Genomic DNA, 15152 nt, shown 5'->3' with positions numbered 1-15152 from the left:
AGTAGTATAGATCTTTTGATCTTAAATTTCAGAGTACTCTTCCAAGTCCAATTATTTTAAGAACGTGAAGATTACTTTTTTCCAACAGAGTAAGAACGTGGTTTTCTCCCTCTCTTGAAGAATACTTTCTCAAGCCTTTGAGTAAAATAAAATTGTTAGATATCCTGCTACAAAAAAAAAGAAACAGAGAAACAGTGATTCCATATATAAAACACTGCTAATTAGAAAGACTTCCAACAAGTCAACAACATAAAAAAACGTTTGATTCATGTTATATTCATTCATCAACATCCTGAGCAGGAAGATTGAGATCGATAGGCATACATGCTGCTGCTTTGTGTTTGATCATGTGTTCTTTGGCTCTCAAAAGAATGTGATCTCTTGTGACCACCTAAAAGTCTGGCCTGATTTGAACACCTTGAAACATATTGGAGACTCGTAACCTTTGTGTTTTGTTGCACCATTTGGTTTCTTAACCATTGGGGATTTGCTATCACCGGACCTATGAATCTTGATGTCTGCATCTGCACAAGAATCACTTTCATTAAGAAGACAAGACACCTTTTGCTTTTGCGCAGCTCATATTTTGATTCTCCCTCCTTGACCTCAAGCTCATCACCATTATTGAACTTTGAGTCCAGTGTTCCTAAGAGACATATCAACCGAGACATCTGAGTCTGAACTTCTTTTGGACAATTCATGAAGTAATCAGATCAGAGATATATGAATCCGCATCATTGGTAGATCTCAATTGGTCATCAAACAGCAACTTTATCAGTCTTTAAATCCTGATCCTTCACAGTAAAGATCATCTTTAGCTGCTCCCCTGAAGATGTCTTTGTCTCAAGAATCTCATAGTTGGTTTCTGATGACTCAGCGAGAGAGTTCACCACCAAGTTATGTGCTTTAGAATCTATAGACATCATCATCAGAGACAAACCGTGTTCTTATGTTCTTGGTCAATCTCAGAAGCAGAAGACGAGCTAAAAGATTCTGAATTGGATTGGTTCAACACCTTCTTGAAGAAAACACAGAGACCTGCCATCTAACACTTCCCCACCACAAACTCTTTTACCCTTCTTTGTCAGTGCCATCAAAATAGTAGATATGGCATAATAACAAAGCTGCTACATAATTATTACTCGGACCTTGCGTATTCATATTGAGAACACTACAAGAAAACACGGGCTTAGCGACGAAAGTTAGCGACGAAATAATTTCCTCGTAAAATTACGAGGCCTTTACGAGGAAGTTACGTGAAAAGACAATAAACACGTTATTTCGTCGTTAATTAACGACGAAAGAGTTTCGTCGTAAACCAAACGTAAAGGAACGTCGTTTTTACGAGGAAACAACATTTCGTCGTAATGAACACGTAATAATTAACGTGTAATTAACGAGGAAAATATTTACGTGGTTTTTGCGAGTGTCACCTAATTTTAGGTGACACACGTTTTTTATCTTGTCTAACTACCCATATTTCGTCGTTAATTCGTAGTAAAATCTCACCTACCAATTTCGAATTTTCCTATAAATATGTCATTTGAGGAACATTTGAAACACACCACATGCAAAAGAAAAAAAAATCTAAAAACGTGAAAAAAAAATGTCTGGTGATGGAAATTATTTAGAGTTGCGGAGATGGATGTACACGCATAGAGATGCTAACGGGAGAGTGACGAAAGAGTATTTGGAAGGACTAGAGACATTTATGCATCAAGCAGATTCTACACCGCTCGCCCAAGAAAGCGGTAAGATGTTTTGTCCTTGTCGAAAATGCAACAATTCAAAACTGGCAACTCGTGAAAATGTTTGGAAGCATTTAATAAATAGAGGTTTCATGCCAAATTACTATATCTGGTTTCAACATGGAGAAGGTTATAATTATGAGAATGAAGCTAGTAGTAGTAATAGCAATTTTCAGAATGAACCGGTTGATCATTTGCATAATCAACATAGATACCATCAGGAGGAGCAGATGGTAGATAATTATGATAGGGTTCATGATATGGTAGCTGATGCATTTGTTGCTCATGATGATGATGAAGTTGAAGAACCTAACATAGATGCAAAAAAGTTTTATGAAATGTTAGATGCTGCGAATCAGCCACTTTACAGTGGTTGTAGAGAAGGTCTCTCTAAATTGTCGTTGGCTGCTAGAATGATGAGTATTAAAACTGATCATAATCTACCTGAAAGTTGCATGAATGCATGGACAGACTTGTTTAAAGAGTATTTGCCGGAAGACAATGTCTCTGCTGATTCTTATTATGAGATTCAGAAACTAGTTTATAGTCTGGGGTTGCCTTCTGAGATGATAGACGTTTGCATCGACAACTGCATGCTCTACTGGGGAGATGATGAGAAGTTAGAAGAGTGTCGATTCTGCAAGAAGCCACGATTCAAACCGCAAGGACGAGGACGTAATAGGGTACCGTACCAAAGGATGTGGTACCTACCAATTACCGACAGATTGAAAAGATTGTACCAATCTGAGGAGACTGCTGGAAAAATGAGATGGCATGCCGAGCATACTCAGACGGATGGTGAGATGACTCATCCATCAGATGCAAGAGCTTGGAAACATTTTAACAAAATATATCCACAATTCGCTAGCAATAGCCGAAATGTGTATATGGGATTATGCACGGACGGATTTAGTCCCTTCGGTATGTCAGGGAGACAATATTCATTGTGGCCAGTCTTTATGACGCCATACAACCTGCCTCCAGATATGTGCATGCAACGGGAGTTTCTGTTCTTGACCATATTAATACCTGGTCCGAACCATCCAAAAAGGTCTCTGGATGTCTTTCTACAGCCACTGATAAAAGAGTTGAAAGATTTGTGGTCAACAGGGGTGAGGACGTACGACTGCTCAACGAAGACAAATTTTACGATGCGAGCGATGCTTTTGTGGACCATAAGTGACTTTCCTGCTTATGGGATGTTGTCTGGGTGGACTACACATGGGAGATTATCTTGTCCATATTGTAATGGAACGACAGATGCATTTCAGCTGAAGAACGGTAGGAAGACAAGTTGGTTCGATTGTCACCGGCGATTTCTTCCCATTAATCATCCTTATCGAAGAAACAGGAAATTGTTTAGGCAGAAAAGGGTTGTGAGAGACACTCCTCCTCCGTATTTAACTGGAGAACAAATTGAACAGCAAATCGATTACTACGGAGCTCAAGAAACAGTTCGTTGTGGTGGTAATTGGCATGTTCCCGGTAATATGCCTGATTATTATGGAGTTCAGCACAACTGGCACAAGAAGAGTATATTTTGGGAGTTGCCGTATTGGAAGGATCTTCTTTTGCGCCACAACCTAGATGTGATGCATATTGAGAAGAATTTTTTTGAGAACATCATGAATACAATATTGAATGTTCCAGGGAAGACAAAAGACAATCAAAAATCGAGGTTGGACTTGCCTGATATTTGCTCAAGACCCGAGTTACATATAAAAAGCAATGGACAAGTTCCTGTACCGGTATTCAGATTGTCTTCAGAACAAAAGTCGGTCTTGTTCAACTGGGTTGCATCAGCAGTGAAGTTTCCTGATGGGTATGTTTCAAACCTCTCTAGATGTGTTGAAAAGGGCCAAAAGTTCTCCGGGATGAAGAGTCATGATTGTCATGTCTTTATGCAAAGACTACTTCCCTTTGCATTTGCGGAGCTACTTCCAACAAAAGTACATGAAGCACTTGCAGGTAATATATTATTACTCACACTAATTAATTTCTTAATTTATTTTTCAAAAATATGCACTAATAATTTGCTTAATTGTTTTTGGAATATACAAAGCCATTGGAGCATTTTTCAGGGACTTGAGCACTCGCACTCTTAAAGAGGATGTCGTAGAACAACTTCACGAGAACATTCCAATCTTATTGTGCAACTTGGAGATGATATTTCCTCCCTCATTTTTTGACGTCATGGAGCATTTAGCTGTCCACCTCCCGTATGAGGCATTGCTTCGAGGACCAGTACATTATGGATGGATGTATCAGTATGAGCGGGCCATGAAATATTTGAAGGGAAAGGCAAAAAACCTCGCAAAGGTTGAAGGTTCTATAATTGCTGGAAGTTTGACGGAAGAAACATCTCACTTCACATCGTACTACTTTGCACCTAATGTACGGACCCGACAAAGAGCTCCAAGAAGATATGATGATGGTGGTGTTGCCCCAACATATGCAGTTGCTGGTGTTCCGGATATCTTTAGCCAGATTGGGCGAATGGGTGGGAAAACGAAAGAGGTTTGGTGGTCGAGTGATGAAGACGCCCATAGTGCACACACTTACATTCTACTTAATTGTGAGGATCCATTTATGCGCTATTTTGAAAGGTAACATATATGGAAAGTTCTAAACTAATTGTAATTAAAATATATTTTTCAAATGATGATATAACTAATAAAATATGTGCATTTTACAGCCTATTTGTTAGTCAAGTCCAAGAAGCTATCCCAGGTATATCCACAAGTGAGGTAGATAAAAGGAAAGATCGACACTTTATTAAATGGTTGAAGAGTCAGGTATTTACTCCAATCCGATATTTGTTTCGTCCACGGGGTGTAACGAAAGACGTTTGTTTCAATGTTCTCTTTAATTTAATTTTGCAGGTTGAATATGAGGATCCAGATTATCCCATATGGTTTCACGAATTAGTTCAGGGTCCACTTGCAAAGGTCACCACATCACCAATGTATTTCTCACGAGGCTTTACTTTTCATACGTACGAGTATGGTAAACACCGGGCGACCAGCAATTATGGAATTTGTGTGAAAGGCGAAACCGATTTCTACGGGATCTTGCAGGAGATTATTGAAGTGGAATTCCCTGGGTTATTGAAGCTGAAATGCGTCATATTCAAATGTGACTGGTTCGACCCCGTGGTCAACAGAGGTGTTCGATTTAACAAATTCGGTGTAGTTGCTGTCAATGGTGGACGGAGGTACAACAAATTCGAGCCTTTCATATTAGCTTCGCAAGCAGACCAAGTTAGCTTCCTACCATACCCGAGGTTGCGAGAATCTGGAATAAGTTGGTTAGCTGTTATCAAAGTTACACCCCGTGGACGAATAATCGGTGGAGAAGAACCACCTTTGCAAGAAGAACACATCAATGAAGTCGAAGAACCTGAACAACAAATGGAAGACATCCTACTCATTGATCCGCATAATCATGAGTATGAAGATCTTCCCGACGATACCACTGACGATGCTGTTGAGGACGAGTTTAATGAAAGTGATGATGTTTCTAGTGTTGAAGAGAATGATGATGTATCTGAATGATGATGTAATTTTTTAAAAATATTATTTATTTTCAGACTTGATTAATGCATTTGGGGTTTAGGGTATGGGGTTTGGTGTTTGAGATTGAGTTATAAGTTAAAGGATGTTTGAGGTTTGGTGTTTGTGGTTTACATTTTTAGGGATTTTAAGGTTATCGACGTTAATTCCTCGTAAAGAATAACACGGGCCTTGCAAAATCCACGTAAGCTGATTTCGTCGTAAAGCACACGTTAAAAATAAACACGGGCCTTGCAAATTCCACGTAAGCGTGCGTGGTTCTTACGACGAAATCAGCTTACGTGGAAATAACAAGCCTTTTAGCTGTTTCGTCGTAAAGACCTCGTTTATTTACGTTGATTTAACGAGTTTCGTGTTTAAATCCCTAAAACTCTAAACCCCAAACCCCAAACCTCAATCTATATATGTTTTCACTTAGCAGACACAATAAACCTGTATAATTAACATTGTATGATTAAAAAAATTAAGAATTTAAAACATCAAACCCAAAATTAACCAAAACTTCCTTAACTTATAAGTGAATCATATATAAGGTTTACATTGCTAAACTCAATTCACTCAAGAAGACTTAATAAACATGCATATTTAAAATTTCTTGATTAAATTAACTTAACACATATAGATGTTACTAGTAATGGGATAGGGGTTTAGGGATTTACGGATTTAGGGTAAAGGGTTAGGGGTTTAGGGATTTACAAAATAACCTCGTTAAAAACTCGTAATTAACGTGTCCTTTACGACGAAAAAAGAAACTATCCTTGCTAATTCCACGTAAGCTTGCGAGGTCTTTACGACGAAACTTGCTTACGTGGAATTAGCAAGGATTGTTTCTTTTTTCGTCGTAATAACCACGCTTGTTTACGAGGAATTAACATGTTTTTATGAAATCCCTATACCCTAAACCCCAAACCTCAATCTATATATATACGGTTTCGATTCACTTAAAAAATAAATTAAACCTATATAATTAAAATTTCATGATTAAGAAAATAATAAAAATTAGGAATTTGAGGTTTAGGGTTTAGGGAATGTAAAAAACAAATGCTAAATCCACGGTTTCGTCGTAATATCCACGTGAACAAAAAACACGGGCCTTGCAGTTTCGTCGTAAAGTTAAAAAGACGGGCCTTGCAAAATCGTCGTAAATAATGACACGGGCCTTGCTGTTTCGTCGTAAATTTACGAGGACTTTACGTCCCTATGTAATCTTATATATACCCGCGAGAACCAGCCACTTCATTTCGTCCCAATTTCCTCTCCTACACCTCCCAAGGTTCTCTCTAATCTCTCTCTAGAATTAGGTGGTTTAGTTTAGTGAATTTAGATAGGTTTATAGTTGATTAGGTGGTTAGTGTAGAGAATTTTGATTAGTTTGATTTCTTCTACTTGTTTTTTCTAACAATCTGAATTTTTTTTCAGATGGTTAGAAAGAACAAGCAGAAGAAAACCCCCCACTACAGTCAGATGTTCTGTGGTGATCCTGCTGCTGGATCATCATCTTCAGCTCCCGGTTCCTCCATTCCGGAGATTGTCCCGGAGTCTCAGTCACAGCCACCACCGGTTCCTCCATCTGGTGCACCACCCCCACCTGCTGCACCTCAGGCGGTTCCAGATCCGGTTGCACCCGGATACATTCATCCGGAGTTGCGGGTGCCGCCGACCGCTCCTTTTGCTCGGTACACGGTTGAGGATCTTCTCGCTCAACCAGGCCGAGCCGGTTTACCGGTTTTAGACCCCGACCGACCAGAGGGGACTCGGTGGTACGTAATTTTTTTTATTTAAATATTTTAAAAATTATTAATATTTTTTTTAATATTTTAACTTTGTTTTTTCAGGTTTGGGGTCGACAATTCTGTCGCTACGAGCGTATCTGATATCATCAAAGGATACTTCTCAGAGGCTCACCCAAACTGGAAAAAGACGCCGCACCACGTTAGAAACACGTGGTTCAAGATGTTTGCTGTAAGTTTTTTAAAATAATTATTTTATGTTTAATTTTTATTATTAACTTTTATTTCGTTAATAGTTTTTAACTAATTATTAATTTTTTTGGGTTTAAAAATGCAGCAAAGATACCATTGGTCCATCGGGGTTCATGAGGACGTGAAACGGGAGTTCACCGCAAAGGCGAAGAAGCGGTTGTTGGACACCGTAGGCAACTGGAAGGAGGACTGGATCTACAAGGGTTACAAGGACGGGCAACCCGCTGAGCTGACCAAGGATGTCTACGATGGTCTCATCCGTTACTGGGAGCTGCCATCATCCATTGCGATCTCCAACTCCTGCTCCGCCTCTCGTAACACCAAAGACGAGCACGGCAACGGCCCGATGCTTCACTGTACGGGTCAAAAACCCCATGCCCGTGTCCGCTTGGAAATGGTAATTAATTTCTAATTTTTTTCATATTAAATATTTTAATAATTAATATGTACTTATATATGTATATTGATTCTAACTTTTTAAATTTTAAATATTTTCAGGCCAAAGAGACGGGACAACTCCCGTCTCTTAAAGAGCTTTACGAGAGGACCCACAAGACCAAGGCGGGGGTATTTGTGGATCCGAGGTCCGAGCAAATCTACAACGATGTCGTTGCTCGGATTGAAGACCGCCAAACCCAGCTGACCCAGCAATCTCCCGATGGAATACCGGTCGTATTATCCACTCAAGAAGTGGATCAGATTTACGAGGAGGTAAAAATTTTACCTTTTAATCTACTTTTAATCTATTTTTTAAAATTATTAACATTAAACTTTATTTTTTCTTTGTAGGTCGTCCCTAAGAAAAAGGGACGTACGTTGGGAATCGGTTCCGTCAACGATGTCCCAAGAGCGACATCGTCTTATGGTCAGAGACGAGCCGACGAAGTCACTGAGCTGCGTTCGGAGTTACACTCGACGCGGACTCAGTTGGCGTCGACGCAGACGGAGTTGGAGTCTACGCGCCAATCATTCCAAGCTCGTATGGGTGGAGTGGAGGGATTTCTGGAAGTTATATCTTCTGGAAATCCCCAATGGGAGGAGTTGTTGGCGGATATGCGACGACGGAACCCGGTTCCCGAGCCTTCTCGTACTCAGCAGCAAGAGGAGGAACTACAGAGGAGGAGTGAAGACCTCTACCGGGAAACGATCCACCGCCCCGGCCCGACTTAGTTTTTTTTTTCTATGTATTAATATTAAAATTCTAAACTTTTATTTATATAATATTTTCGGTTTTAATTTATTCCAAATTTTTAATATTTTCGCATTAGTAATTATTTATATTTCTAATATTTTTGAAATAATTATTTTCTATAATATTAAAATTTAAATTTAAAAAATAAATTAGTTATAAAAATCGAAGCAAATTCCTCGTTAACTCACGAGGAATTGACGAGTAAGTGGACGTGTAAAGAACGACGAAATCTTACGACGAATCTACGTGTCAGATTCTACGTTCCCTTTACGAAAGTTTACGTCTACTTTACGTGTATTATTTACGTTTACTTTACGAGTATTATTTACGTTTTTCTTACGAGGATAGTTTACGTGTATTTTACGAGGAAATATTACGTGTCTTTTACGTGGAAATATAGCGTCCACTTTACGTGGAAATCTACGTGTTCTTTACGACGAAATATTAACCTTCCTTTTACGACGAAATGGGTCCCTCGAACTTTTACGACGAAATGGCGATTAAATATCCGTTACGACCAAACTTTAACGACGATATGCGTTTCCTCGCTAAATCGTCGTAAAGACGTATTTACGACGATTTAGCGAGGAAAATGGTCGTCGTTAAAATCGTGTTTTCTTGTAGTGGAAGCATTGAATCTTACACTAGCTCCATTGTAGACAGAATTAGGCAGCCCGAGCAGGCGTCACCTTGTTGGACACCAGAATCAAGATGAGTCCTTGCCACCGTTGGTTTGGCCATAATCTGAAGCTCAATGGATGATGTCGAGATTCCTGATAAGAAATCGATGAAGGCTGTAGAAGCTTCATCGTCACCATGCTTGTGTGAAAAAATTTCAGAGAGTCGGGTTCGAGTCAACAGAGAGGTGTAGGTGCAAATTTTCTGGTGTAGATGCTTGTTTTGAAGAGACGGTGGTGGAGTAACACTAACAAGGGTCTGAGCTTCATCGTCACCTCTGTGTCACAATTGTACTTGAGATATCGTCTTTTCCTCTGGCCAATTTTTTAATTTTGATTTTGGGTCTTTCCAAATAACAGGTACAGAGGTGGGATTTGAGCAACGACAGTTTTGACTGAAAATAATCAAAAAAATTGCCTCAAATCCTTTTCATAGTTTTTTTCTTATTAAAATTGTTTATCTTTGAATAACAGTGGATTTGATTTAGTTTTTATAAATTATTAATTGAATAACAGTAGATTACAAGTGATTTTAAGTGAGTTTAGACAAATATCATATTCAATAACACATGATTTGAAAAAAAAAATAGAAATCATTAGTTGAATAACAGGGGATTTTAAAACAAAACCAAAACACTTTAAAATCCTCAATTCAATACACCCCCTTTATTCTTGGGTTCACCCCTAGAGTGAACCTAGAGATTCACCCAACCAATAGGAATCACTCATTCCACAATTGATATCTTTTAAAAAAGGAAACAAAATATTATCAAGTTATATTATGTTTTTAAAATACAAAAAGTTAAAAATAAATAAAAGTAGTAATATATGCAAAAAAAAGTTTAATTTTTTTAACTTCGTCATCAAAACACTAAACTCTAAACTCGAAACTAAAAATATTAAACACTAAATCTTAAAAATACCAAATCCTTAATCCTAAAAAGAGTTTAGGGGTTAAAATTAAGAGTCTAATATTTTTAAGATTTATTTTTTTAATGTTTTGTATTTTTGATTTAAAATTTAGGATTACCCAAGGGTTTATGATTTACCCAAGGGTTTAGGGTTTAAAGTTTAGGATTTAGGGTTTAATATTTCGATAATGGCATTGAAATATCTAATTTTTTTTTGCATATACTAGAGTTTAGGGTTTAGAGTTTAAGATTATCCAATGGTTTAGCGTATACCCAAGGGTTTAGGGTATACTCAAGGGTTTAGGGTTTATGATTTAGGGTTTAGGGTTTTTTTTTTTTGATGATGTTAAAAATATTTTTTTATAAATCATTTTTTGTAACTACTATTATTTTTATTTTATTTATTTTAAAAACATAATATAACTTGACAATATTTTATTTACTTTTTTAAAAGATATCAATTGTAAAATGATTGATTCCTATTGATTGGGTGAACCTCTAGGTTCCCTCTAGGGGTGAACCCAAGAATAACTCTTTTAAAAATGAAACAAAATATTGCCAAATTATATTACGTTTTAAAAATAAAAAATAAAGTAAAAATAAATAAAATAATACTAAATGCAAAAAATAAGTATTTTTCAAACAAAAAAATTAATACCACAAAAAAAACACTAATCTCTAAATGTTAAACCCTAAATCCTTTAGTAAACCTTTGGATAAATTATAAAACTTTGATTTAAAAAAACTATTTATAACATAATCAACAAAAAACTATACCCTAAATCCTAATCCTAAACCCTAAACCTTTGGGTAAACCTTAAACCCTTGGGTAAATCCGAAATTCTTGGATAAATCTTAAAATTTAAGATTTATCCAAAAGTCTAAGATTTAATGTTTGTTGGGAGCGTTAAAAATATTTTTTGAAAATATTTGTTTTAGATTAAAAAGTTTTGTTTTTGTGATTAGTATAATTTTTATTTAATTTTTATTTTGAAAGTATAATATAATTCGATAATATTTTGTTTTCTTTTTTAAAAGATATTGAATCTTAAATGACACAATCCTATTGATTGGTGAACCTATAAGGGTTCACCCCCTAGGGTGAACCCAAGAATCTAATCTATTAATTTAGGGATTATCTACTATTTGAAGTTCTCATTTAAATTTTGGACTCTTTCATAATTGTTGCTAGAATATATGATGTCTCCTATACAATGCAACCTACCAACTTAAATTAAACCAAATCTTAACCAACATAGATTAGTTAAACCTAACCAATAACACTTTTATAATATTTTTGGTTAATCTCTTAATATAATTAGATCTAGGACTGGGCGTTCGGGTACCCATTCGGGTTTCGGTTCAGTCCATTCGGGTTTCGGGTTTTCGGGGTCAAAGATTTCAGCCCCATTCGGATATTTTTAAATTTCGGTTCGGGTTTGGTTCGGATTTTTACGGGTTCGGTTCGGGTTCAGATAACCCATTTAAAATGTTTTTAAATTTTCAAAATTTATTATATACTTTTGAATTCTATATATATTTAATAAAATATTATATATATGTCTAATATGTATATATATAAATATTACACAAAATATATATAATATTATATACACATATTATATATACCATATATTATTAATTGAAATTTGACAAATCAATTTCCGCCCTTTAGGGATTATCTACTATTTGAAGTTCTCATTTAAATTTTGGACTCTTTCAAAGTTGTTGCTAGAATATATTATGCCTCCTATACAATGCAACCTACCAACTTAAATTAAACCAAATCTTAACCAACATAGATTAGTTAAACCTAACCAGTAACACTTTTATAATAGTTTTGGTTAATCTCTTAATATAATTAGATCATATAAAACTGAACCACTCTTAAATCAACGAGTTCCATATCATTCCAGACATAAGAGAAAAAATATCCGACTCATTTACAACGTAAGCATACAAAGACCATGTATGCTTATGCTCATTGATCTTCCAAAAACCAAATAATTGTGACAAGACAAATTATTATACTAAAAATGAAAGAAGATTAAATACAAACTAATAACAAGTACAACACAAATGATAATACTATTAAACTCTATATATATTTAATAAAATATTATATATATGTCTAATATGTATATATATAAAGGTTACACAAAATATATATAATATTATATACACATATTATATATACCATATATTATTAATTGAAATTTGATAAATCAATTTCCGCCCTTTAGGGCGGGTCCTAATCTAGTAAGTCTTTATTTCTGGTATCAAATTGAGTTAAATATTGTAGATCAATCAACGTTATCAATGTCATATTTTGTGCGTATTCCTTAATTTTAATGTTGAAAACTAGATAATCTCATCTACATTATACACATGGACATACTTAATGCTGAAATAGCTCTATAAATAATTGCACCTTAGAGCATGATTATCGGCGTTTGTTAGCTGAGTTCTTAGTGTAGTTACAATTAAAAATAAATGAAAATTAGCTATTATTAGAAAAAACGTTTCTTAATTAAGGAACAACTAGCTTTTGACCCGCGCGCCCGCGCGGGTGTTTGTTCTTCGTAATTATATGTATTTTTAACTTTTAAAAAATGTCATAAATATAATTGTTTACATTCTTGTTATAGATTCATAGGTTATTGAGTTTTGACATTGTTGTGTTTTGTTGAATTTTTTTTAACATATATTTATGAACTATGAATTTGTGTTCTTCTTTTAGTGTGCTTTTATTTATTGTACTTGGTAAAGTAAACATTAAAGTGTAAATTATTAGTTTTAAGTATACTTTTGTTTCTACTATAAAAATTGGAATTAAATTTTTGTTTTAAAGTTTAAATTTTATATTGAGAATTTTTAAAACAAATACATTATTTAGACATTACATAGAAAATAATGAAAAAGGTAAACAAACAATCAAAACTAAGTACATACTTTGCGAATTTTATTTAGCAATCCTAATTTACACTATTGAAATAGGCCATTTTGTTAGAATTAAACATTTGGTACATCATATTTACGATTACATAGTGGATAGTCTATACTTGACCTTAAACATTTTAGAATCGCCCTATTTTTATGTTTTTAACACTTTAGAAAGACTTTAACTTGTTTGTTCATGTTTAGCTACTAAATTTATTTCTTAATGAGATTGTTTTTTTTCTATAAATGTGTGTTAAGTAATCATTTTATTTTGACAAATATAACATAAAGTCAAGCATATTTGAGTTTTATTTATCCCTTTTATTATATTAAACCTAGAGATGGTTTATTTGAAATTTGTATATAATGATCAAATTTATTATATTCGAAAATTTTATTATTTAAAACTATTCATATATATTTTTTTTTTTTAAATTGGCTGTTAGTATATGTTTTGATAGATTAGATTTATTGTATAAATTTGTGGCCAAATAAGTAGTTTGTATATGTTTAAATGTGATAAAATTATAATAATACATAAGTAAAATTAAAATATTGCTTTGATAATTAGTCGGTCCAGCAAAGGATAAATTGAAAAACATATCGGACCTCATCTATTATAAAGTCCCTTTTGATTGTTTTTTTCGGGAAAAACAGAAGAAGATTACCAACTTTTCTCGTTGTGAGAGATTTTTTTTTCTAGACTTTTTTTGCTGTGTTTTATCTCTCTGTCTTTTCCGACGGATGTTTGTTTTCCATTTAAGCCAAACCAATTTATATATTAAGTTTATAAATTTATAGTTATAATGCATTTAGTTTTTTAATAATTTAAATGGGTTATTTAGACCCGCAAAGAATAAAAACGAAATCAATTGCTTTTATAAATATTCGAATGAAGTCAAAATATTTAACTTTAAAACCAAAGTAGATCCGAAAAGAAATGTTTAATAGAATGCCAACTCTAATAAAAAGTATTGCCCAAATTACTTTACAGTTATGAAGATTATTATGTATTTAATTTAGTTATGTTTAATTCAGAAGATTTTTTGTATTTAATTTTGTTTCAAGCGAATTTTCAGTTTATAGTGATTTGTGGTCATATTTTATATTTGTCAAAGTTAGTTATGATCTGCTAGCGTAGAAATAGATAAATTATTCTGAATTTTATTGATTTAGGAAAATACAAAGTTATCTCCTTTTCCAAATTTTTAATCAATTCTTTTCCATTAAATTTTAATGCCCAAAAACTCAAACACGTGAGCAAGGATGATTCTACAATTAAAACACGTGTACTATTGCAAAAGAAGATTTACAGTGGCTTCCGAAAGAAGATGAACCACTTCGAGAATTGTGTGTCGCCGGTGAACGTCTTTGCTTTCAGGTCATCTTCTCCGGTTACCAGCACCAATATTCAATTGCTTAGAGCTCCAGAAAACAGTCGTGAACATCAGCCCCACCTTTTTTTTTTTTTTGAGCAACACATCAGCCCCACCTCTTTTACTAAATGTCACTGGAAATTGAGAAGTCTTAACAACAAAATTCTTGATTTAAATTTAGGGACCCCATCAAAAAGAATTTATGTTAGTTCTCGCAATAAGAAAATTTAGGAACGCCAACAAAGACACCTAATCTATTTTTCTGAAGCTAAAATTACCATATCAATCCCTAACTTCTCGATTTGATCAACTTGGGAAAACTTACACTCCAATCTGAAATTCACATCCGACCAGAAATATATAACGGAAAGATTTACATCCATGTATAAACTCAATCAAGCATAATCAAATAAAATCGAGATCTTTTAAAGATCTAGTAGTTGTAAAGAGATGCAAAAGGAGAATAGAACATCGGCAAGAAGGAAAGACGAATTCACGACAGAACATGACAATCCGATTAGACAGAAAGGAATCCGATCAAAATCGGATACAGAAACAAAATACTTAGCTGTCTTTCTCTCTCTGTAGATTATACACCGACGGGAAAACAAAATTGATTATTCCAAATTACTTTCGCCGGTTTACGTCTGTAGAAAAGTTCAATGGTTTTATTAAGCTATAAAACGACAATGTATAACCCTAGTGGCATTCCTTTGTAATATTTGTGCAAAACTCAGGGTAAATATAATTTGTA

At 34.5% G+C, this 15152-nt stretch overlaps 2 protein-coding genes, 1 long non-coding RNA gene and 1 pseudogene across 3 annotated transcripts; 2 read left to right on the top strand and 2 right to left on the bottom strand.

Annotated features, from left to right (window-relative positions):
- Positions 1 to 277: 277 nt before the first annotated feature.
- LOC130500745 (uncharacterized) lies at positions 278 to 1045 on the bottom strand (annotated as a pseudogene).
- Positions 1046 to 1180: 135 nt separating this feature from the next.
- Positions 1181 to 5343, top strand: LOC130500741 (uncharacterized). Its single transcript, XM_056995708.1, has 4 exons — positions 1181 to 3716; positions 3811 to 4354; positions 4444 to 4543; positions 4631 to 5343. The coding sequence occupies exons 1-4, from the start codon at positions 1607 to 1609 to the stop codon at positions 5300 to 5302; spliced, it is 3426 nt and encodes a 1141-aa protein (XP_056851688.1). The 5' UTR covers positions 1181 to 1606; the 3' UTR covers positions 5303 to 5343.
- A 1396-nt stretch (positions 5344 to 6739) lies between these two features.
- Positions 6740 to 8474, top strand: LOC130500744 (uncharacterized). The gene is made up of 5 exons (XM_056995712.1): positions 6740 to 7080; positions 7156 to 7275; positions 7393 to 7699; positions 7801 to 8013; positions 8092 to 8474. Exons 1-5 carry the CDS (start codon positions 6740 to 6742, stop codon positions 8470 to 8472), a joined length of 1362 nt encoding a protein of 453 aa, XP_056851692.1. The 3' UTR covers positions 8473 to 8474.
- Positions 8475 to 14166: 5692 nt separating this feature from the next.
- Positions 14167 to 15152, bottom strand: LOC108859374 (uncharacterized). The gene is made up of 2 exons (XR_001950474.2): positions 14677 to 15152; positions 14167 to 14532 (listed from the first exon to the last, which is right to left on the bottom strand). It is a non-coding gene; the product is annotated as an uncharacterized LOC108859374 (long non-coding RNA).

Source organism: Raphanus sativus, unplaced genomic scaffold (assembly GCF_000801105.2).
Source record: "Raphanus sativus cultivar WK10039 unplaced genomic scaffold, ASM80110v3 Scaffold0027, whole genome shotgun sequence".
In the NCBI taxonomy this organism is placed as follows: Eukaryota; Viridiplantae; Streptophyta; class Magnoliopsida; order Brassicales; family Brassicaceae; genus Raphanus; species Raphanus sativus.
Note: the sequence above shows the minus strand (reverse complement) of the source record. Positions and strands in the feature narration are given on the sequence as shown.

What these genes read in the sequence shown, in the direction of transcription:
- LOC130500741 (XM_056995708.1), top strand. Translation starts at nt 1,607, where the DNA reads ATGTCTGGTGATGGAAATTATTTAGAGTTGCGGAGATGGATGTACACG. An exon ending in AGTACATGAAGCACTTGCAG is followed by an intron (nt 3,717 to 3,810) that starts GTAATATATTAT and finishes GAATATACAAAG; the next exon opens with CCATTGGAGCATTTTTCAGG. An exon ending in TTTATGCGCTATTTTGAAAG is followed by an intron (nt 4,355 to 4,443) that starts GTAACATATATG and finishes TGCATTTTACAG; the next exon opens with CCTATTTGTTAGTCAAGTCC.
- LOC130500744 (XM_056995712.1), top strand. Translation starts at nt 6,740, where the DNA reads ATGGTTAGAAAGAACAAGCAGAAGAAAACCCCCCACTACAGTCAGATG. An exon ending in CGACCAGAGGGGACTCGGTG is followed by an intron (nt 7,081 to 7,155) that starts GTACGTAATTTT and finishes TTGTTTTTTCAG; the next exon opens with GTTTGGGGTCGACAATTCTG. An exon ending in CCCGTGTCCGCTTGGAAATG is followed by an intron (nt 7,700 to 7,800) that starts GTAATTAATTTC and finishes AAATATTTTCAG; the next exon opens with GCCAAAGAGACGGGACAACT.